General features: G+C 44.4%; 1 protein-coding gene, 1 long non-coding RNA gene and 1 pseudogene across 2 annotated transcripts; 1 reads left to right on the top strand and 2 right to left on the bottom strand.

The window, feature by feature from the left end:
* Window positions 1–9,983: 9,983 nt before the first annotated feature.
* On the bottom strand, window positions 9,984–13,805 carry LOC120678556. Its single transcript, XR_005676627.1, has 2 exons — window positions 12,822–13,805; window positions 9,984–12,741 (listed from the first exon to the last, which is right to left on the bottom strand). It is a non-coding gene; the product is annotated as an uncharacterized LOC120678556 (long non-coding RNA).
* A 2,181-nt stretch (window positions 13,806–15,986) lies between these two features.
* LOC120678555 lies at window positions 15,987–20,152 on the bottom strand (annotated as a pseudogene).
* A 945-nt stretch (window positions 20,153–21,097) lies between these two features.
* On the top strand, window positions 21,098–21,628 carry LOC120678056 (uncharacterized PE-PGRS family protein PE_PGRS54-like). Its single transcript, XM_039959216.1, has one exon. The coding sequence runs from the start codon at window positions 21,098–21,100 to the stop codon at window positions 21,626–21,628; it is 531 nt and encodes a 176-aa protein (XP_039815150.1).
* Window positions 21,629–23,197: the final 1,569 nt, after the last annotated feature.

Genomic DNA, 23,197 nt, shown 5'->3' with positions numbered 1-23,197 from the left:
ATCACAACTGTTGTATAGTATGTCACCGAACTATTTCGCTGGGCAGTCACTGCCACCACGTTCGGCCCTAACAAACATGGCCGAACCAGTCAGACCGGTCCAACCGACTGATTAGACCGGTGTGACGGTGATCAGCCCGGCAACACCAACACTGTTTGCATCAGTTCCTTGTTCGGCTGGCCATTGCCGAATGAATGAATTGACAAATTTTGATTCCTCATATATTACTGTAGCATGCAGTGTGCCGCCTATTTTTCACGAGGATCGAGTGTCCATCTTGGGCCGATTCCGGACAATGTGCATAATAATATGTTAAGGCATGCACCCGTTAGTTATCTACAAACGATGTCACAAACTAATCCCATTACACATCGTCTAACTTCTAACGCACAAGCATCTATAAGTAGAAATTATGAAGCCGATCTTACTGGAATAAAAGAAGATCTGGCTAATATGTTTTAAGCCAAACTCGGAGTGGATATGATTAGATCTCGTTTGCATTAAAAACGATATCCCGATGACTTCGATTTGGTTTCTTATCCTGTTGGCTGGTGTGTTCCTGATTTGATAAAATTCAACGATGATGATAATACAACAACTTGAGAACACATTAGTCAATATATGGCCCAACATGGAGAACCTAGTTCTAGGGATGCTTTGCGTGTTCGCTTGTTTTCTTTGTCTTTGACTGGAACTGCTTTCTCTTGATTTTCTTCATTGCCTCCAAATTCGGTCCACTCGTGGAACGAATTAGAACAAAAATTCCATGATCACTTTTATAGTGGAGTCAATGAAGCGAAATTGACATATTTGACATTGGTTAGACAGGGTAGAGATGAGTCCATCCATGATTACTTTAGAAGATTCAAAGATGTAAAAACTCGATGTGTTAATTTTTCAATTTTTGAAAGGGATTTGGCTAGTTGGGCTCTTGGTGGTTTGTCTTCTCCTTTTAAAGAAAAGCTCGAAGGTTATGATTATCCTTACATTAGTCAACTTCAAATTAGAGCTTTGCTCCAAGAGTCCAAATTTAAAAAGGCCAAAGAAACTTGTGAGACCCATCATTCCAACACATATTGATTGTGAATCCGATAATTCGAACGATGGGAAAAAAGGAAGTTTATGTTGCTGAGCTTGTATGGTCTTCTGAGGCTATACCTTATTCTTATTCATCACTTAAGCCGATTCAAAAGAATCGGCAAGAAGAAGCTCGTTTTACTTTTGATGTTTCTAAATGTGATTGCATATTTGATGAATTGCATAGGAATGGAAACATCAAATTGTCTCATGTCATACCGCCGCTTGAGAAATTAAAGCGGCGTGCATATTGCAAGTGGCATGATTCTTCTTCTCATGCAACCAAGAATTGCAACATTTTCCATCGACAGATACAATCAGCCATTAATGAAGGACAATTGGCTTTGCATGAGACTCTAGTTGACAAGGCGTCATTCCCTGTTCACATCATTGATTTGAGCAACGCAAAAGTGCTCATTCGGCCGGAACCGAAGGAACTAAAGGGAAAAATGTGATCATTGGTGAAGAAAGGGCGAAACATGTCAACGACAAGATTCTGGCTAGAGTAGTGATGTTAGAAAAGGCTTCAGATGGCAAGGAGTCATTGAGAACTACTTTGAAAGCTACAAGACCAGGGGGTAAGCAAGTTTCTCGCAGAACTTGAGTGGGCCTATCACTCAGGTGTGGCCGGTTAGACCAGCCTCTTCGACCGGTCGGACCGGTCATCTCCAGGGCTGACCCGAAACATTCAAGCCCAAGTGTTCGAAAGTGGGTAGTTGGAAGGTGAATGAATGAAAGGTGCAAGGAGAAGTTGTGAAGCAGAAGCTAACCTTTGATCAGTTGCTTAACAAGTATGCAAAGGCCGTTCCAAAGGATCGGTTGTTGAAAAGGACACCAAGGGCACCTCTGCATCAAGGCAAACCTGCATCACCTAGACGATTCAGCAAGCGCAGAGATGATGTCACCACCATGTTCCCTCCTCAGAAGGTGTATCCTACTATGACATGGGCGCCGCTGACATCAGATTCTTCTCGCCCAGCGTGGGAGCACGAAGGGATTTGGATGCAATGCTATCCGATGCCACATCCACCATCTCACCCGAGGGGAGGGAACTTCAGAAAACCTGTGTTTGACAGGTTATCGCAACCGGTGCATGACTGATTGGGCTCTCACCAATCAGGTCCAAGGCAAAAGCCTACATTGGTCACACCGGTCCAGAACCGGCTAGACCGGTGCCATCAGGGATCAGGTCAGTTTCATTCTCCAAGATAGGTGTATCGTGTCAAGGAGAAGAAAGAAGCGGTACAATCCACTATTGATTTAGAGAAGATCAAATCCGATGCTATTGTGCAGATCAGCAACATCAAGGTGGTTGTCAATGAGGAGGGCACAAGACCGATGGTTCTTGGTAAATCGGTTGATACTTCTGTCCAGAGGTTGATCATGGCTGGTGATCATGAGGCCAGCAGCAGCAACATTACAACATCGAAGTGCCTTCAACCAAGATGGTGTCCATTTGGGTTGACTCGTACTCAAAAGAGGAAGCTGCAGTGCCTATGATGTCAAGAGAAGAAGGGACAGGAGGCTGAAAAACTGAAGGCTGGGCAATTTAACAAATGCAGGCCCATCATCCCTCCGAGCAAGGTGTGGCAGGTGAAGTCAACTGACCAGCAAGCCGGACCGATCGGACCGCCCTTACCGACCGGTCAGACCGGTACAACCGATCGGTTTGAGTGCCCTGACCAACCGGTCAGACTGGTTCAGCCTGTAGTTGAGCAGAAGCCGAATCAGAAACTCCCATTTTGGCTTCTTGTAATGGAGAAATACTACTGGCACCTTTAGTACAAGATAATGAGGAGCTAGTGGATCATGAGGCTACGGTAAGAATGCAGCAACGTGGAGCTCAACGAGACTTTAGTGCTCGGGGGACAAAAAATCGGCAAATGGTAATTTACCTCATGAAATTTCTATTCAATAGATCAGTTTGCAAAGGGTTCTCAAGGCTTTTTATTATGTTTTGAAGTCTTGAACTGGTTCAAAAATTTAATATTAGCAAATAAAGTCGAATTAGAAATTTTTATATTCGAGCTATAAAGTTTGCAAACTGTCAGTGAGAAAAAATAGAGATACTTTAAAACAATGATCATCAGGTCATCATGTTCAAAAGATAATTCATGCTAAAGATCGATGTTCAATAATGCAAGGGGGTACATTATGAACAAACCGGTCTAAGTGCCATTGACACTAATCTGACCAGTTGGGCTGCTACTTCGGCTATTGAGGTTTCATAACTTATTGAGGCCATGGTTAGTAGTTAAAAAGCTTGTTGTTGGACATTTGCATAATTGAAGATATATTGGAAGACAAGGTGAAAAAAATCAGAAGGGTTCAAGAGTAATCTGGCCATGATCCAATCAAGATATTGTGGCGACCGATTAACTTTATAGCAATTCGGTCATTCTATGCATCCCTAGCTTACAAGTGTGAGAATGATTTTCAATTGGTGTTTCAAGAATTCACAGCCGAGGTAATAATGTACTCAGGCTTGGCTCGGCATGAAGCAGAATTGAGGTAAGGATATTGAGCATAATCAAATGACATGACCGATATACATTATCGCCCTTGAAAGCAAGGCATGATTGGCACAGGTGCTTCTCATTGTTTCAGTGCAAATTTTTTTCGATAAAGGTTTCTCCCTGCTTTTAAAGAAAGCATATAGGTTTGATACAAGCATTCAGGGTCGGGGTTACCGACTTACAAAAGAAGCACCAAATACAAAGGATTTCATGCTAAACGACTACAAGAGTTCTCAAGCATGGGTAGAAAGAAGAAACTAGAACAGGTCTTGCGATGGTGGGCGATCTCGGACTTTCTCCAGGAACTCCTCACACCATCTTTTCGTCTAAGATCTCCATCCATCTAGGGTAATTTTGTCAGCCTCTCGGAGCAGCACCTGCCATCGCTGTAAGACAGTATCAAGTTTAAAGAGGACTTCAGTCGGTAGTTTAAGGAAAACCCCCTTCAATAGCTATCTTGTTTCGAATATTCCAAAGAACCCAAAACACCCCAGCTATAACGAAACATTTTAAGTCATAATTTCGACACCCAAGAGGGAGCCACTCTTCCAACAGGTCCTTCATCGACATGGAGATTTTATTCCACCCAGTGCTTCCTTCACACAAACCCATGTAAATTGTGCAAGTGGGCAGGTAAAACCCAGTGCAATTTTGGGCTTTGAGAAATGTTTCTTGGTACGCAAGCTTTACCAAGAAATAGGGGGGGGCATATTTTGACACCCAAAATTGGCAAATACCGAGTTTGCTGGACAATCTGGGTGAACCGATCAGACCGGTCATGTAAACCGGTCAGACCGATGTGGGTATCAATGTCAAAATGCCAATTAGATTGCACTATTGCGTATATCTCATCAAGACGATCAAAATGCATATATAGAGCGTCCAATTTGGTCTCCAAATGAGGAAGTTATGCCTCCCGGAAGACTTGCACTCCGGTTTTACCGGTCAGACCAGTCCAGGACGGTCGGACGGGTCCATAAACCGGTCAGATCGGTCCGAAATGCCCAATCCAAGTTAGGAATTGTATTTTGACATGGATTTTGTTAGGGTTTCGACTCCTAATGGGTACAGACCTCCCCACCCTATATATATGAAGGGCCACGACCAATTGAGGGCATCCCAATAGAATCAATACATTTATCCTTTACTTTTATCTCCAAACCCTAACTTTTCCAACTCATTGCTGTTCTTCGCTCGTCTCTAAGGTAATCGAGGGCGTTCTGGATGGCCTGCTGACTCTAGGACAACCCTAGATCTGCGAGCTCCGATGTGGTCCCTCCCGAGCTCGCGGTTTTAGGTTTCTGCGGCATCTCTGCCTCAACCGGTCTGACTGGTCTGTAGAACTGATCTGACCGGCCTATGCAGGACTTCACTGGTGAGGATCTTTTGTGATCCGGCATGCTATCGCTTTCATGTGTTGACCAGATTTGCGTCAACACAGTTGTGTATGTTTTTTTTTTTCATATCCTATCATGTATGTTGATTTGGGATCGATTGTCTTTGTTTGTAGAAATGATTTTGGATGAATTGTCTACATTTGAGGATCGTTTTGTCTGTGAATTTTAGGATCGGTCAGTTCGGTCGGAATTGAAGACCGAGCAGAACTGATAAAAGCTGAAGTCGATTGTCTCAATAAAATGATGGAACCAATAGGTTCTGATTTTCAGGTAACCAAATTTTATAGATAACCCAGGAACCAAACCCATAAGTTCGATCTAATCGAGTGCCTATGCCTGTTTGTATTCATGGTATTACTACATTTCAGCAAACGATATAGTTAGTTGAGAGTATATATCATCTAGTATTACTCAATCCATTTTAATATTTGTAATATGCTAATTAGTGTATTGTAAAACTAATTAGCTTATTCGAGTACTATTTGGAACACGAAAACCTAATCTCACTTTCTCTATCTTGAAATATAAGGTATTTTGCTTTGTTCTAAGTTAAATCAATATAAATATGATCAAATCTACAGAGAAGAAAATTAACACGTACTTCCTCCATCCCGCAAAGACTGTTCGTTTAGAAAAATTTAGACATACTACTAGTACTGGAAAATGACTATATTACCTCTAATTAGCTATAGAAGTTGTGATTGAAGAACATGTTGTTTATTTGGTTCCCTAGATCCTGAACAAATGCAAATGCATCAGAATCATAAAAGTTACATCTTGTCAGTGTTTTACTAGGATACCCTTAGGTAGAGAGATGATCGTGGGGGATCGCCGAGATCAGGGACACGATGGTGCAAGCAACACAAGAGTTCAGACAGGTTCGGGCCATAGATGTTGCGAAATACCATACGTCCTGTGTGGATTGTATTGCCTTGTGTGTAGCGATATGCGTCAAGAGATGTCTCTTAATGAGAGGGATCCCTGCTCGCTCTTATATAGACTGAGGGAGTAGGGTTACAGGGAAACCTTAAGTCGGTGGAGGTCTAAGGACTTACCCGAACACTACTCGAGTGGTTTCCAACCATTCCAACTAGTTCCTAAGCCTACACGACTAGTTACATGACACATGAGTACAAGGCATGCTCTATCCTATACATGGCACTGATCTGTGCCACATCAGGTACCTTGTGGCCTCGGGTCTGACAAGCCCCCGAGCTCTACGTAGCTAAGCAGTCGCAAGTCTTTGAGTACTTCCGAAGCCAATGCTGGGTGGTTCATGAACTTCACGCAGATTGAGCCTTTCGAGTACTTCCTGATCTGCGCCGAGGCTGCGTGGTGCTCCTGCTCGAGTAGTCTTGACGCCCTCGGGTAGAAAATCCTTAAATATAGAGTGCGACGGAAAATTGCACTCCATCAAGTTGCCCCCGAGTCTTGGGTTGAATCGAAGATTCAGGCCGAGGGTAAATCTTGAATTTGGCTGATTTAACTTTCAAATAAGTCTAGAAAAATAAATTCCGGGTGACACGTACCCAGTAACCCCCGAGCCTTGAATCCAAATTCTAGATTTGGAAAAAGGATCCAAAACTATCATGGCATTCTCGGAATTGTCCCATCTTTTTCGGGACGAGTCCCTGAAAAGATGGCGCCACGCCTGTTGGACTGGCGAGATAAGTGCGCACAGTGAGGAGTACTTTGACTTCCCCAAAATTACCATCTTTGCCATCGCACGGTATAGTTAGCCTAGTGGTGACTTAGGGTTAAAGTCATTTGCCTGTTGAGTTCCTTAACACTTTCTCCGCCGCCACCACCATTCTTAGATCTACATCCTTCATTCCTTCTGAGCTTGCTTCCTCCCTTCCCGTCTTGAGCCCTCGATCTAGGAACCCAATCGCTAAATTAGAGATGGGCGGAAAGAAGGATGCACCGAAGGGGAAGGCCCAGGAATCTTCTCCCTCCACCGGGGAATGAAAAAAAAAAAGAAAGTGCACCGATTCCACCCTCCTCCAACTCGTGGAGGAGAGTCTGCTTGAGCCTCGCAAAGTATTTCAGCGGAGGGAATCTGTTTCGGACGCGGCTCCTTTTGAAAACGTAGATGAACTTGTCTTGTTTCAACAGTTTATAGAGTGCGGTCTTACTCTTCCAGCCTCTTATTTCCTTCGAGGCTTGTTTTCTTTCTATGTCCACCATCTAAATCCCAATTCTATTCTTCACCTCTCTATTTTTGTCCATTTCTATGAGGCATTCCTTGGAATGCAGCCTCACTGGAATTTATTTTGCTATCTCTTCCACCTCAAACCCCAACCCAACAGCATCAATCCCAGTCGAATTGGCGGCTATGGGTTTCAACTCAATCAGGGGCGAGGGTTCAAGTACTTAGAGTATAGTACTCCGAATAGTTTATCTGGGTGGAAGAATTGCTAGTACTACATAGGGAACCACGCACCTTCACTCCCTTGGTGAACACATGAAGCCCCCATGCTGAAAGATTGTAGGAAATCCGAGGTCACAGATGAAGAAATGCATCAGGTGCTGGATCTTCTGGAGAAGATCCAAGAATGGAAAAGGATTGGGGTCACCTGCGCCACCGTCCTGTTGTCCTAGCTGCAGAGGCACATCCAGCCTCTGCAGCAGAGGACACATTTCGGTTACCAGTATACTGGGGTCGCGGACCCTTCTTGCCTTACCCTCGAGGAGCTAGACGGTGGGCTAGCCCTGAAGATGCTGAAGCAGGCACTTCTCGGTGTTCATACTTTGCCCGTCGTCCCCGACTTGTTTAGTGTCGAAAGGCCTCTGACTCATGTGAGTTCTTGACTCGAGTCCGAGTACTTTTTCCCTTCGCTTTTTGGGTGTTTCTTTTCTAATTTCTACTTTCTTGTGTGTAGGAACAAGTTGCATTATATCAGAGTCATCCCCCTCGTGCCGAGTCCTCTCGTGCGTACTGACTGCTGAATACTCGATTTTCCTTTGATTGGGTGTGTTTCAGATATTTGTTTTTCCTTGACAGATGAGCTGGGGAAGAGGTCAGCCGAGGAGGCTGAAATAGCCCCTAGTGACAAGGCCCCATCTCATCCTCCTAAGAAGAGGACCTCCTACCATGCTTATCTTGATAATTGAAACTTGGAATGGTTTAAACTTCAGGTTCCTTATCTTCCCTTGCTTAGAAACTTGGGTTTTATAAATTTTCAAAATCAAGCATAGCCTAGCTCCTCAGTTTGTTCTCTCGGATCTCTCTCTCTCTCTCTCTTTTGCTTTTTTGGATTCCTCACTAAGGAAAATTGCTGCATTATTTTTCTCCTACATCTGGAAAGGCTTTTGTGGAGCTTAGGGTAGAGAAGAAGTTGAAGGCATACCTGTTTCTCATATGTTGCTGAGTCAAAGACCGGATCCTAAAGAGAAAACAAGTCATAATCCTTGATGAAGATGTGCATGTGTGTCAATATTTCAGTGGATAGTGTATGAACTCCTTTTCATGAACCGTCCCTCTCTATTTTCATTCTTTGGACATGGGCGTTCTCTCTGTTTTGAAATAGCTGGACCTTCATGTGTCCAACCCCTTTTTTTCGAATACTTGGACCTTCATGTGTCCAATTTTTTTCATCATGGTTTCTTGAGCATGTCTTTTATTTCTTTTTTTTGAATGGCCCACGTCCTTTTTCTTGGAATGATAACTTGGAGAAAGTAGTCATGAATAACATGGAATTTTATTTTGTGGGATGGATGGATGTGTGAAATGTTCTTGCGCAACTTCCAGTGTAGAAGTTGGCAAATATGTGGAGTGTACGTGATCTTAATCATGGGAGTATGAAATGTATCTCACAAAGAGTCAACAATTTTACAAAGCTCAATGAGATGACAAGTTATATATGTGAAAAGTTTTCAACAACATAGCTTTGGATAGAAATTTCATAAACAAACGAGGAGCCATGCTATTGAGTTTTTAATTTTATAAAAAAATTACAATTACTTTACAAAGGTTCCATTCGTTCAACCATATCTCAAGAGTCAATTATTAGATAGCATGGGTTCTCTATCAAGTTTTAGTTCACAAGAACAAAGTGGAAGTCAAGGAATAAGGAGTATGCAAGTTTATCATGAAGTGCATGGAGTGCAAAACATTTTTTTTGAAAATTTTCAGTTTTTAAACTTTCATGTAAGTAGGGAAGTGTGCGACTGCAGGAGTGCAAACCAGCGTGTGTGTCGAAGCAGACGTTGCAGAAACTTCACCAATGTTTTGCCGACCCTAGGGGTTGGCTGACCCCTTGGTTGAGCCTTTTACATCTTACTTTGTGTTGGCATTTCTTAACGTCGCTCCTAGGAGGTGTTAGTTCCCAGTAACGCGCCAGAAATGTCGGTGGGCATTCCATAGCATAATCACTATGAACGAGTTAGGTCCATAGCAACGACGCCATGAAACTCCGTGATGTATGCCTTTACGATTACAGAAGGATCCGCAAGCGCACGGATATACCGTTGTAGCATTTCACCCGAAAATATTTAGGATATCGTTGCTTATATTTTCCCAAGGGATGGCGTGGTGTGTAAAGATATTTACCAGATACATAACCATAATAGTATGAGATAAGTGCAGACTGCTAATTATACAAGGGTAAGTGATAATAAAGATAATCGAGAGTAATGTGACACACACAGATCAGCCAATTCTCATGAATAAAGAATAAACGAATGCACCTAAGGTTGGTGGAAGCATAGGCAAACAAAATCCTGGTATACTATTCATATTAGCAAAGAGTTATGATATATTTACGAGAAAAAAATTAAGAGACCAGGAAGGAATAACTTATCATCCAAATTAAGGGCTCGTTCGGCACCACAGGATTGATGTTGTGACTGTTTTGAATCCTGGCCAGGAAGGAGTGAAACCAGTTGTGTCACTGAATCCTGGTGAACGTCCATTCCAGGCCAGGATCAAAGCCACTAGGAATGAAAACATGCGTTCGGCAGCACTGGGAACAAAAACAAAGCTTCAACAGGATTCCAACTAATCAAATTTTACCAGCAGCAACTCATCAAATCCTTACAATAACATCAAATCAAGCACTTGAAACTCGTACATTTGCACGTACAGACCCACATCCAAACAAAACCATTACAGTGCAACAATGTCATATTTTCAAAGGAAAAGCAGAACATTGGATGTATACGTGACCGAAGTGATTACAGTGCAACAATATCAATGAATGAAGGGTCAATCATATGTACTATAAATAAGAGAAACCAGAGTATGAGAAAACCTAACAAAGCGGCTTGATCTAAATACAATGCTAATATGAGCAGTAATGCCCATTCTATACTCATTATGATCAATACTTCTCCAGGCCACACTAGTGGCTCCCATACTGTTCTCTCAGAATGCATATTGAAGTTCATATAGCCCTCGACAGAGGCAAAATCCAGGGACATCTCCATGACTAATACCCAAGCATCTGAACCGAGAAGGCAAAGCTTGTAAGTTGTAACTAATGTTATATATAACTGAGACAAAAATCACAATTAAGATAGAAACTTGCAGGGAAATGTTTTGTTCTCGACAAAGAAGAGGAAAAGAAATGCAACAAGTAGGCCAGAGCCAAATACATACATGTAGCCAACCACTGTAGCAGGAGGTGAATGAAATTTTCAGTTGCCAATTTCAGAAGGTACAATTTTGACTAGGAGGTCACACTTTGAGTTACTACCTGTGGTCATCTTGACAGATGAAAAGAAAAACACCCCAAAAAATGCAAGGGCAATCTGTAAATTTATACAGATGAAGAAAAACAGCTTGTACACTGTATTCATTGACTCTGAAAAAATTTGTTATGGACGTTGTTGGGATTGAGATCAGGAGAGAGGGAGAGGGCTGGTGCACTACAGTACCGTAGGTATGGTTCACTGCTGGCGGTGGCGGCGGCTAGGGTTGCAGGGGCGCAAGAAGGCCTGCCGCGGGGCTTTGCCCGCGGCCGGGCAAGAGAGAAGGGTTTTCCTTCTAATCTCTTGCTTGATTAGATTGATACATCTCCTCTCCTTATATAGAGAGGTTTGACTTTGCCCCTAAGCAGGCAACTAATTAACCCAAATGGGCTAAGGCCTAATAGTTCCTCGACTCCTCTAACACTACTCCCCACCCGGACATGCGCTCATCCTCGAGCTGCAACCTAACGATGACTCCACTGGACGCAAACTGAACACCTAAGAACAAGCCTTTTACATCTCAGCTTATTTTAAATAAATTGCGACTCTTTATTTTTGACTCCTGAAGATACGGCGGACACCCTCTACGTGCTGGACCTCCACGTGTGTAGCCACCTAGATCCCATGGAGACCATTGGAATGAGAGGAGTGCGACGTCCTCTCGGCGGCCGGTAGTGGAAAGTGGTGGCGCTAGGCAATGCACCCCCCCCCCCGGTGACAAAGTGGAAACCGCCTCCCCTACCGCCGCTGCCATTGAGTTGGAATTCGCCGACCGTGGAGAGAACACGATGCTCGTGCATGAAGACAGCTGCGGACCCGCGTGATTGCTGGTGGCCGTCCGACGGGGCGAGAACGGGCCCCCCTTTGCCGAGGTCAACCGCCATCAAGGTCGCCTCGTGCATCTACCGATGCATCTCCTGCAGCCAGCGCCGCGCTAGGAAGTCGCGTGCTGCAGCCTGCAGTCGCACCGGCGCCGCAGAGACATGGCAGGGACGACTGGACGCCACCACTTGAAGATGGGGCGCGGCCTGCAGTTGCGCCACCGCTGCCTGGATGCCATTCATGCCCCTGTAGAAGATGCCCTCGCAGTGCTGCTGTGGTGGCACGGGGCTGGGGCGGTCAACGACGGGGAGACGGGCGCCGAACTCACAGGAAGGACCCACTGCGCGAAGAAGCTCTCAGGGATGACTGAAACTGCCGCCGAAAAAGACCGGATGTACCCGACCGATGTCAGGCCCGGCGGCAGCACGGAGGGCGATGCCCTGCCTGCGAGCGCTGCCAGACGTGCGGAGATGTCATCCATCTGGCACTGCAAGGCATAGACGGCCGCTGTCAACGTGTTGAGGGCGCCCGTGGAAGGCGCAGACTGCTGCGCAGGCAGCGGTGGTGTGCTGGCCGTGGTGGTGGCGAAAACTGGCAGCGCGACGGGTGAACCAGGGCCAGCCATGGCCGCCGTGGTGGGGAACATGGCTGGCGCAGCAGGGGCAGATCGATGCCTGATCTCTGATACCAGATTGTTATGGACGTTGTTAGGATTGAGATCATGAGAGAGTGAGAGGACTGGTGCGCTACAGTACTTGTGGGTACGGTTCACTGCTGGCGGCGGCGGCGGCTAGGGTTGCAGGGGCGCAAGAAGGCCTGCCGCGGGGCTTTGCCCGCGGCCGGGCAAGAGGGAATGTTTTCCTTCTAATCTCTTGCTTGATTAGATTGATACATCTCCTCTCATTATATAGAGAGGTTTGACTTTGCCCCTAAGCAACCAACTAATTAACCCTAATGGGCTAAGGCCCAATAGGCCCTCGACTCCTCTAATAAAATTGAGAACCGAATAGAAGAAGGTTAATGAATTCACCTTGCACATTCATTTTCCATAACAGCATACTCAAGAGTGTAATGTAATTATAATTTACCTATCAAGGAACCGAAAATCACAAGACAACTGCTAGAGCAAGGAAATAAGAATAAGATATCATCCTGTAAGGCCCATCCTTCAGAACATGCATTTTCATCATAATTTTTAGCTTCTCCTGCTTCTCATACACTAGAAATGTCATGATAACCTAAGAGAAAAGTGAGTCAATTTGCAAGCTCCACTGATACTGACTATTATCATGTTAAATGAATTTGCGGTCATACTTACAGTATGTTACATCAATACATCTCATGATACTCAATGGGAAATGAAGTTCAATTATCCATGTGAAGAATAATGCACTAAGAAGAGGACAGATCCAATTTAAGACTTGTCCCAACTTTGGGCTTCCTATCTTTTACATATTCAAGTAGCATTTCTACCCAAGATCCTTTGATAAATTTGAGATAAGCATCAGATACTTGTAGGAAAAACCATAAGCTATCAGAAAAAGAGACATATTTAGATACTGATTCGTCAGATGTGAGATTATGGAAAACAAAGCACATACTGCATTCACCAAGCGTGGAACCCATAACTTTGGGATAAACTTCAGAAATTGTTTACATAGCACAAATTATAATCATACATAAGTGAGCGTCACTTTTCAAATTTGCCAATCTATACATAAACCGAACAATCAGAGTGAGATCTTGTAGAAATATCTAGCATGCAATTGTTAACTGTTAACATGTTTCTATCAGTGTCGAAGTATCTTGTAGAAATACAGAAACCCCCAAAAAATTCAATATTTTAAGGAACGTTTTTCTATAAAAAATATTTGAAGGAATGGTACAAATAAGAGCAAAATACACTAATTTAGCTCAGTAATCTAATCAATTACTCAATTAGCCAGGGGAGCAAGCAATGATTAAATGATGGAATCAACAATATGAACATATGACTACTCTTGGTAACATCCAAACATGCATTTCAAAGGAATATGCAAGTCCTAGGAAATCCACTAGGACACCCATTTCATAACCATACACAAATACAAGTACAGACAGAAAACGAACAACCACATCAACGACCGCGAACTGATCTCGTTAAGTGACAGTCATATCGAGCCCAAGAAGCCGATGCCAACACAACACGGAGTAGCAACCAACACCAACTAACTAGAGCCATCAACGAGATCAAGAAACCAAAATCAAGATCCCTAACCCTAGGACATGGGAAATGGAGAGGGGATGGAAGATAGCGATTAGGATTTACCAACGAGAAGGTAGCTGCCGAGGAGATCGACGCGTCACAGCCGCCCCGAGTCACCTTGCCGTCGTTGTTGCCTCGCGCCGCCCCGCCGTCACCTCCACCGCGGGTGTTTGTGGTAGCCTGGTGGGTAGGAAGCCGCGCCATCGTGGACTCACCCCGCCGCGCCATCGTGGACTCACCCCGCCGCGCCATAGTCACCTTGCGCCGCCGGCCGCGCCGCAGACGCCTCGCCGTGCATCGCCTCTCGCGTCCCTCGCGCCGCCAGCCGCAAGCCAGATTAGAGCCGGAGGGTAGGTGACCCGGTTCCAATCCGGGCCAGTAACGGTGAGAGGGAGACCAAGCCAGCCTGAATCAATTCCGGCCAGGCCAAACCGAACGGGGCATCCCCAACCGGTTTCCATCCGGACTGGCGTAAACCACCTGGAACGGACCTGAAACGGTTCGATCCGGCCGCAAATGAACGGGCCCTAAGGCCTCGTTCGACAGGGGTTTTTTGATTCCGGGCCTGTTTTGATTTCCAGGCCCGGTTTAAGTTATTCCACCCGTGTCACTCATTCCTGGTCATCAGCCGTTCCAGGCCAGGATCAAAACCAGTGCAGATCTTCGGTTGTGCAACATGGAATGGAACCAAGCCAGTGCTCTGCCTCAGAGCAACAGATCAACTCACAACAACTCTTCTATTTTGCTAACAGACATATAACACTCCGAGCTGAAACATCCATCAACCAACATGCAAAAAAAAAAGATGTTAACTCAGCAGCTGGTTCAGCACAACAGATCAGCAGCTGATTTAATACAACTGCAAGCAGCTATAATCCATTGACAGATTTATCAAATGCCACCATTGCAGCTGTAACTACAAGGCACACACGCACACTACTCAAGTCCCTACAGATTCATCCATCCATCAATCCATACTTCTACATAATCCCCACACTCCAACTGAAAGCTGAAATCCAAAGACACCAGTGCATGCCTGAAGAGTCAAAGAGAACACCTGAAGTTAATATTACAGTGTACATGCATAAATTTTCAGGTAAAACATTAAGTTACAGTTACACTTTTGTGAATAATAAAGAGAGCAAACAATCAGTCAAGCTTTTGTGAATAACAAAGAGAGCAAACAATCACTTTTGTGAAGAACAAAGACAGCAAAATTAAGTTACAGAAATCTTAGTCTGAAAATAGCACATGCAAGATGTGGCTGTGTGCAGTCATTAAAATTCCAAGTTGCAATGCCCTAAAGTCTAAACTGATATTGCGTCACAGCACAAGTAAATTCAGAAGAGATGTCATAAAAATTGAGCAGGCAACCAATGTCAACATGATCAAACTGTACATATACATCAGACCATACAACATCAGTTTTGCCAAACAGTCATATATTTATCAAGCACAAATAAGCAGCTTCCTGAAAAGGCACAAATAATTCAGGCAGGTTCTTTATCAAGCTATTATCGACCATTCCTAAAAAAGCAGCTTCTTTTTTGGTTCATCAGTACAATGTGTTGGTATAAGAAACACGAAACAGCATGGTGTTCATTCATCTGGCATCTAATTCCTGCATTCAGATTAATTTTTTGTATATATAACAGGAGGGTTTAGATCACTACTTCATTTTGAATCACATTCAGGGGATCAGTCAATGAATGAATTGCAGCTGCATGGCTCGACCGATATGGTGCTGATTGCATTTTTGAAATATGGTGTTGTGTTTAACTGATGAACAATATTTGATCTACATTGAAACATCAATCAGTTTCCTTAAGCTATGGTCATATGGAGCATCTGATCCATGTTACAGGGAAAAAAAAGTTTGACAAGGAAGAGAACTAACCTTTGGTGATGCTAGGCCATTTCACTTCAGCCAACATAATGCACACTCCAGGCCATCTTCACATGCACTCAGAAAGATTTCTCTATTTTCTAGGATCTTAAAAACTGAATAAGCCTTTACCTTCTCTTCCTTGGTAACATCCATTGTGCCCAACATAGACACACACTTCTTGATGGAGTAATCTGCAGCTTGCGAACATTCCTTCTCTCTAGCCAACTGTGTAATTTCTTCCTCAGATTCTTTGCTCTTCATCTCGATGTACCTCTCCATCATGCACTCAACTCGTAAACTCTTAGTACTCTTCTTATCTTGTTTTTCTTGTCTCCATTTTGGTATTGCAGCCTGTCTTATTTGCTTTTCAGTCACAGCTTTGTCAGCTTGAGTTTTTTTGTCAGCCTTGTCAGCTTGAGTTTCTTTGTCAGCTATGTCTCCTTGCTCTCTCAAGTTTCTTTGCACCTCACTTACATCTGGATCTTCAATTTCTTCCCTCTCGAGTATCTTTGCTCGTCAAGCAGCACAACATCATCATCATCATCCAATTCCGGTAGCAGGTTGAGGGGTGCTTCATCTTCCATTGAATCAATGGTGGTGCAGTTGTACTTTCCCTCAGCAAGATGGCCTACATAAGAACAAGAAAACAATACACAATTTGAAAAAACATAACGCAATAAAGAAGATCAGAATTCATTAATTTGGACAGCAAAGATTAAAACTTACCGTCATATAGCTCACCAAGTGCTTCATACAATGGAAAGCTGGCTTTGTTGTTTCGAAACTTCTTGATCTTTGGGAACGATTGTTCCAAGTTATCCCACATAGCTGAAGATCCCTCGACCATACATCTCTTTTCATTCCAAGAGGACCCACTTTGTTGTCTTGCCGCTTTTAGCATCTTGTAATCTCTCTTTAATTGACTTCCTTCTCTTGAATTTGACTTTTGCTGAATGATATGTATCTGTTCCGAGCATGGAATTCCTTCACCATTCTATTCCAACCTTCTGAGTTCCAGCCATTATCTCCTCTGCATCCACTATCTTTGTAGTAGTGAAGGATTTCAATGAGTGACTTCTCCAACTCTTTATTCCAAACTGCTCTTTGTTTGCCTAAAAAAACAATGGTCAGTCATTTACATACATAATAAATATACATTGTGATTAGTATTGAGAAATTATGAATAAACAATAAATACCATACCTTTTGGAGAGCTTGCTATCTTCTTGGCAAATCTGCTCTGAGGAGAGACTTTCTTCATGTTACTACTTGTCATACCTAGTATTCTACCAAACTTTGCAACTGGCGATCCCCTTGAACTCATACAGACTTTGGGTGAACCTTTCCCAACCATAACTATCATATTATACATAACTTTATTCAATTACTACATAATATTAATCAATTATTACAACTCATGGGAAAAAACTAATGTCGACTAATCTCCATGTACATGTTGCTGATATTGGACCCACATCTCTTGAGCAATTGAGTCTCTTAGTGCGCTGCCTTCTGCACTGCTAGCTGCATTGCCCTGATCACCACTTGGCAAAACAACAAAGTCTTCAGGGTTGATATTATCTGGCTGATCATCCAGCCACTCCTCCTCTCCTTCCATTTCCCTGATTAGATTGTGAAATATAACAGCTGCAATGGGTAACTTTACTTGATTCTTCAACATATGGAAGGTTGCGACTTTAAGAATAGGAAAGCGCTTCTTAAGCACTCCTAAAGTCCATTCCACATGGTTCCTTAGTAAAGCGTGGCGATGATTGAACAACTCTTTTGAATTTTGTGGTCTTCCATGACTAGGCCCAAACTCTTTCAAGTGGTATCCGACTCCCCGATACGGTGCTAGAAAAGACGAGGTGTTTGCATAGCCTCCATCAACAAGATAAAACTTGCCTGGAGGCACCGCAAATCCTTTGCTCATGGCAGACCTCAACACTCTAGAATCCGTAGCAGATCCCTCCCATCCACTAGAAACAAACGTGATTTAAGGTCAAAATCACAAGCAATCATAACATTGATGCTCAGTGTGTTCTTCCTATTTCTAAAAGGGGCAGTTTTTTCAGAGGTAATGGAAATAGGAATGTGGGTGCCATCAATGCACTACTAGAAAACAAGCCTTATGTCCACCCCAAAAATACCGGTAGGTACCGGTTCATCTCCATACCGGTACTTTTGGGGTGGATAGAATTTATGAATGAGCCTTAGGTACCGGTTGGTATTATCACCCGGTACCTAAAGCTCTCCATAGGTACCGGGTGGTAACTTTTATATTAGTACCGGGTGGTACCACCAACTGGTATCTATAGACGAGCCTTAGGTACCGGTTGGTGTTACCAACTGGTACCTTAGGAGCCTTAGGTACCGGGTGGTACCACCAACCGGTACCTTAGGCTCATCTATTGGTTACTTTAAAAGAAAAATATCTACTTCTCGATCAGAACAACTGTGTAGCTGAGATGGTAAAGGAGCAACGTGCGAGGCTAGAGGTCGCGAGTTCAAGTCCCAACCAAAGAGAATATTTTGCGTGAATTTTGAAGGCTTAGGCACCGGTTGTTTTACCCGGTACCAAAGGCTCAGCCTTTGGTACCACTTTGGGGGTACCGGTTCAAAAAACCGGTACCAAAAGCTCCTTGCAACCGGTGCCTTAAGCCAATTTTCTAGTAGTGATGGCACCGAGGCAGTTCCTAAAGAATGGATAAAATCTTGGATTTGTGGCAATTTTTGGATGGACTTGATTAGGGTTGGGAGGTTTGAGGAATTCGCGAGCAAGACCAGGGAGAACATTCCTAAAGAAGTGGTTTATGTGGCGGTGAAATGTATCATTACTGTGGTGAAATTTGATCTGTAGATCCTCATAAGAAGAGTTGTGGCTGAGCATGTAAAGAAAGAATCCAAGTTTCTCCTCGACCTTGATTCTTGTATCGGGGACAAGTTTGTTCCTGTGAAGGGAATCAGCCAAATAACTGAAGATCCAAGGTTCCATCCTAAAAGCTACCAAACAGTTCTTCACGTGTCCTTGGAGCAACCGACGGACCTCCTCCTCGCCCGATTCCTTAGGGCTATGACGTTGTTTCTTTTGCCCTCCTCGGTTAGACTCCAAAAGAGAAAGGGCAGGGAGAATAAACAGCATCATATCATCGTCATCTTCCTCCCTCCTCTTTCTAATACGGTCTCTCAAAGTCATATCCATTGGATTACTATATGAAAAAATAGCAGGGAAGTCATATATTTTATTAAGCTACCAAACACTCATACAAAAGAACAAGATAGTCATATAGAATAGGGCAATCATATAGAACTACTGGAGTACCTTTCGGAGTCAAAATCGGGTCCCAAGAAGGAGGTGGCTCGTCTTCGCCCGTTCTAGGAACTGCTGATACAATCAAAAAGCACAAATTATAGATTCTTAAGAATTAAAGATATCAGAAAACAATTGTAGTAGGAAAATATTAAGCATACGTGAAACAAGTCCCAAAACAAAAGGCAATTTAAACAAGCAAATGGTTAATTTAACAGCTAGTGGCAAGATGCAAGGAGGACAATGCAGGACAACATATTCCATATAATACCTTCATTGCAAAAACTGCATTAGTAGAAGAGCATGCAAAACAGAGTCACAAAGCATTCGAGCAACCAGAATTCACATCTTAGGACAGACTTGCAAACACAACAGGTAGTGTCTATGTGAGTATGTCGCAAACCACTGCCAGTCACAGCTTCCTAGCTTTTGCCCTCACGTCCAGCTGGTTGCCAAGCACTAACAGCTCTAAACAATTTTTTGTGATCTGAGATTTTGGATGCAAAGGGCGTCATCGTGCACAGCGACCAGCCTCCGACACCCACCCTGCTCTGCTCGTCGCCTCCCCTCCTCGGCTACCTACACCCACCACCACCAAGAACCCCCGCAAGATTCGCGCGCCCGGGCCGCCGGCCATGGCCAGATCGGCGCCGGGGCTGCCGCCGCAGTACTACGCGGCCGCGCGCTCCAGCCACCGCTCGTCCTCCCCCGCGGCGTCCTGCGTCGTGGCCCTCCTCTTCCTCCTCCTGGCCGCCGGCGGCGCCGCGGCCGCGCTGTTCCTGCTCTACCGCCCGCGCGCGCCGGCCATCGCCGTCACGGCCGTGCAGCTGGCCGCCTTCGTCGCTGCCAATGGCACCATCGCCTTCACCTTCGAGCATCTCGCTTCCGCGCGCAACCCCAACCGCGCCCCTCTCGCGCACTACGACAGCTCCCTCCGCAGCGCCTGCTCCGGCAAGTAGCGGACCCAAGAACACCACAAAAGCAAGACCGGGTCCAAATCGAGAGAATAGAGGAAAGAGGAGGAGGGTGGCACCTTACCGGCAAGAAGGGGAGAAGGTAGCGGAGGTGGTTGTGCCGCGCCGTGACGCGGTCGCCTCCTCGGCCGCCAGGACGCCGCCTCACCTCCGGCGCTGCCAGGTCGCGCCTCCAGGAGCCACGAGCCTCGAGTAGCGCCGTCAGGAGCTGGATTGATTCCTGGAACTTTGAGGTCCGGATCGATTCCGGAGCGGAATGGGCCGGAATGGCCCGTTTTCATTCCGAACTGGGTCTAAATGAACGGAATTTTTTTCATTTTTATATTTTTTTTCCGATTTGTCAAAAATATATGCCGAAATTTTTTTTACAAAAATGTCATCCTGCCGCCAGTACAACAGAAATACATCAGAAATAATATCAGGTATACATTAGAAATACATTAGAAAGTACAACAGAAATACGTATGGAATTACGTGTCGTGATAATATGAATACAGCAGATAATATGAAATTTTCACCAATATAAGAGAAATTTATAACATGAATACATCAGAAATACATCAGGTATACATCATATTGCAAAAATATAAAAAATATTAAACTCATATATATAATACATGATTATACAATTTTCCAACAATTTTCAACAATAAATTATGTGTCGTGATAATATAAATACAACAGATAATATGAAATTTTCACCAATATAAGAGAAATTTATAACATGAATATATCAAAAATACATCAGGTATACATCATATTGCAACAATATAAAAAATATTAAACTCATATATATATAATACATGATTATACAGTTTTCCAACAATTTTCAACAATAAGAAAATGATTCTACGATTCTCTAACAAGTTTCGACAATAACGAAATGATTCGAGGATTCTCCAACAATTTTCTACAATTTTCCATGATCCTCCAATAATTTTCTAAATTATCTATGATTTTTCTACCTAATTCTATAGTGTTCTACCTATTTTCATAATTTCCTAACTATTTTCTCCTATTTATTTCCTATGTTTTTTTTGACTTTTGCAACATAATTAAAAAATCCTAACTATTTTCTATAATTCCCCAACTATTTTCTTTATTTCCTAACAATTTTCTATATTTTCTAACTATTATCTACAATTATTACAATAGTCCAAATAATTAAAAAAAGCTGATGTCGGCATGTAGTAGTGTTGACGTCAGCAAGGGCTTACGTTGCCCTGCGTCGAACCTGGGCGGCGGGGCGTGGGCGGCCGGCAAGCAGGACGGCTACCAAACCGCGCGGAAGGGGCACCGGCGGGGCAGGGCCGGCGGTGCGGGGGTGGAGGGCGGCGCGTCGGCGGTCCAGGGGCGGCACACTGTCCGGGGGCGGCGCGCGGTCGGGGCGGCGGCCGTCAAGGGTGGCCGGGGGGCGGCGCGGGGCGGTGGTGGTCGACCGAAGGCGGGCTGCGCGGCGCGTGTCGGCGTCGAAGGGGGCTCCCGGGGCGGTGGGTCGGCGACGAGGGCGCCGCGGTCGAGGAAGAAGCGGCGGCGGTCGAGGGCGCGCGCGCGGGCCGGGCGGCGTCGAGGCAGGGACTGGCGAGCGGGACGTGCGCCGCAGGTCGGCGTGCAGGGGCGCGCTCGGTGTGGAGGTCCAGTAGCGGAGGTCGTCGGGAGGTCCTGCAGCGGCGGTGGTTGCGGGATGGCGGCGGCGACGACGACGTGAGCGAGGGAGTGAGAACGAGAGGGGGAATGAGGAAATCGATCTAAGTGCTGGGTTATATAGGTGCGACAGATTAGTACCGGGCCGTGGCTGCGCCCGGTACTAATCTGGTCACTTTAGTACCGGGCCTTGGCTCTGCCCGGTACTAAACTGCCTCCACCGGCGGAAAATTTTCGTGGAGGCAGTTTAGTACCGGGCAAAGCCTTCGCTCAGAACTAAAACAAAACTTTTTATATTTTGCTGCCATTGTTGTTGGTAATGGATTATGCATTTCTAATGGGTAAAAAATTGATAATTGACTTTAAAATAGAAGGATATAATAATTTGAGCATGCAAAATTATTGTATAATACTTTTCATTAACAAAAATTTGTAGAATATAGGTTTATGCGTATAAAATTTGTTACATTTTCCTTTTATATGTTTCTGGTGTGTAACATATTTAAAAATGCTAATATATATTACAAAAAATTTTATACGCAATGGGTTGAAGATCTTCTCGTTGTTTCATTTCTTTCAGGTCGTGTCTTGCTTCGAGTGTATCTTTTCCCTGGCCATAAGTACCAAGGAAACCTAGTACATTCACGCAAAGATTCTTTGTCAGGTGCATGACATCAATTGCATTGCGGACCTCCAAGGCTTCCCAATAAGGTAACTCCCACAATATAGACTTCTTCCACATCGGGGCATGGCCGTTTTCATCATTCGGAACTGGTTGGCTGCCGCGACTCTTTCCGAACACTACATGAACATCCTTTATCACCAAGAAAACACGCTTTCCGTCATGGAACATAGGCTTAGCACGAGTTTCTGGTTCCCCTTTGAAATGTTTTTCTTTTCTTCTCAAAGGGTGTTTGAGGGGCAGAAATCGACGATGGCCCATATAGACGACCTTCCGAGAATTTTTCAGGTACAAGCTGCCGGTTTCATCTAAGCATTGGGTGCAGACCTGATATCCCTTGTTCGACTGCCCAGACAGGTTGCTAAGTGCAGGCCAACCGTTGATGGTTACGAAAAAGAATGCTCGGAGGTCGAAATTCTCTTGTTTGTACTCGTCCCACACACGTACACCTTCTGGCTTCCACTACAATAAAAGCTCATCAACCAACGGTCTTAGATACACATCAATATCGTTGCCAGATTATTTGGGGCCTTGGATAAGCGCCGGCATCAATATATACTTTCTCTTCATGCATAGCCAAGAAGGAAGGTTAAACATACAAAGGGTCACAGGCCATGTACTGTGACTGCTCCCCCACTCACCGAATGGATTCATTCCATCTGTACTTAAACCAAACCTTATGTTCCTTGGGTCGCTGTCAAAATCTGGGAATTGTCTATCCACGTTTCTACATGGAGACCCATCTGCAGGGTGTCTTATCAGCTGATCTTGCTTGCGCTCTTCTTTGTGCCACTGCATCAACTTAGCGTTTGTTTTGTTTCTGAACAAGCGCTTCAAGCGTGGTATTATCGGGAAATACCACATCACCTTAGCCGGTACTTTTTTCCTTGCGGGCTCACCGTCGACATCACCAGAATCATTTTGCCTGATCTTATACCGCTTTGCGTCACA

This window comes from Panicum virgatum, chromosome 6N, assembly GCF_016808335.1.
Source record: "Panicum virgatum strain AP13 chromosome 6N, P.virgatum_v5, whole genome shotgun sequence".
Classification (NCBI taxonomy): Eukaryota; Viridiplantae; Streptophyta; class Magnoliopsida; order Poales; family Poaceae; genus Panicum; species Panicum virgatum.
Note: the sequence above shows the minus strand (reverse complement) of the source record. Positions and strands in the feature narration are given on the sequence as shown.

Bases quoted from the DNA above. Each gene is read 5' to 3' on its own strand.
- LOC120678056 (XM_039959216.1), top strand. From the start codon at position 21,098: ATGTCGGCATGTAGTAGTGTTGACGTCAGCAAGGGCTTACGTTGCCCT.